At 30.8% G+C, this 1,255-nt stretch overlaps 1 protein-coding gene across 1 annotated transcript; it reads left to right on the top strand.

Annotated features, from left to right (window-relative positions):
• Positions 1-15: 15 nt before the first annotated feature.
• On the top strand, positions 16-949 carry LOC112095150 (GDSL esterase/lipase 1-like; the record flags this gene model as incomplete). The annotated part of the gene is made up of 3 exons (XM_024176829.1): positions 16-220; positions 317-438; positions 716-949. Coding segments are annotated over 3 exons (561 nt in total), but the record flags the coding sequence as incomplete, so codon positions are not given.
• Positions 950-1,255: the final 306 nt, after the last annotated feature.

Genomic DNA, 1,255 nt, shown 5'->3' with positions numbered 1-1,255 from the left:
TTCTGTATAACTATAATTAGCCTCGTTGATCCGACAAAGTGTTACGATCATATTGATCACCCAACAAGCTTGTTCATCTTTGGAGATTCACTTTTTGATTCCGGAAACAATAACTACATCAACACTACTGCTCGGGCTAATTTTTATCCATATGGTGAAACCTTCTTTAAGCACCCAACTGGCAGATTTTCCGATGGTCGACTCATCCCAGATTTTTTCGGTAAGATTAATTTAATTACTTTTAAGTATCCCTATATTATCACACCATTATTAATTAAGGTCTTACTTTTTTATAAATCTTTTATTAATATTGCAGCTGAATATGCGAAGTTGCCATTCATTCTACCGTATTTACAACCTGGAAATCATGAATATAGTTATGGGGTGAACTTTGCTTCTGCTGGAGCTGGTGCTCTGGTCGAAACTTACAGAGGATATGTATGTAATATAGTTTTGTGTGAAAATAATCGCACTAAAGTTGTGATTATGCAGAAATAATGACTTGAATATCTTATGATTAGATTTTCACGGTTGGTATGAGAAAAATACCTTACTCTTTAAGTTTTTTGTTTTAAAACGTCAAATATACATTAGAATTTGTCATTTTTGCATATTTTAATGTGAGTTAAGAAACACATTTAATGATATACCGTAAAGAGCTTCACCTTATGACGGTGAAACATATTTTTTTTTTGTTTTTTTATATTTATTTCAGGTGATAGACCTTAAAACTCAACTTGGATATTTCAAGAATGTTAACCGAGTGCTGAGGAAGAAACTTGGGGATAAGAAGGCCGAAGCTCTGATTTCAAAAGCTGTTTACTCATTTAGTATTGGAAACAATGATTACTCGGTAGCTGCTTATGAACAGACAAACTCTACCGTCCTTCCCTACTCTGACCAACAGTTGGTTGGACTGGTGATTGGCAATATAACTGAAGTGATTCAGGTACCATCATCTTATTCTTTTCCCAATTTAAATCACAAATTAAATTTTAGTGTTATAGTGTTATAAAAAGTTTAAATTCAATTGATTCATTATAGTGTTTTTCTCTCATATATATAACTTAAAATTTTAATTTAAGTTGCGAAATAAACATACAATGTATCTTTATTTATATGAGATTTTTGTGACAAGTTTCAAAAAAATAATAGAGATATATGGGTTTTAACTGTTAGATCTTCATCAAATTTTCTATTGTCATATTTTATTTGATGTGATGTGATTCTAATTTGACTTAATGGTTAAAAGTTG

Source organism: Morus notabilis, unplaced genomic scaffold (genome assembly GCF_000414095.1).
Source record: "Morus notabilis unplaced genomic scaffold, ASM41409v2 C11411972, whole genome shotgun sequence".
NCBI classification, from domain to species: domain Eukaryota; kingdom Viridiplantae; phylum Streptophyta; class Magnoliopsida; order Rosales; family Moraceae; genus Morus; species Morus notabilis.
The sequence above is the reverse complement of the archived record's forward strand: the minus strand, read 5'-3'. Positions and strand labels throughout refer to the sequence as shown.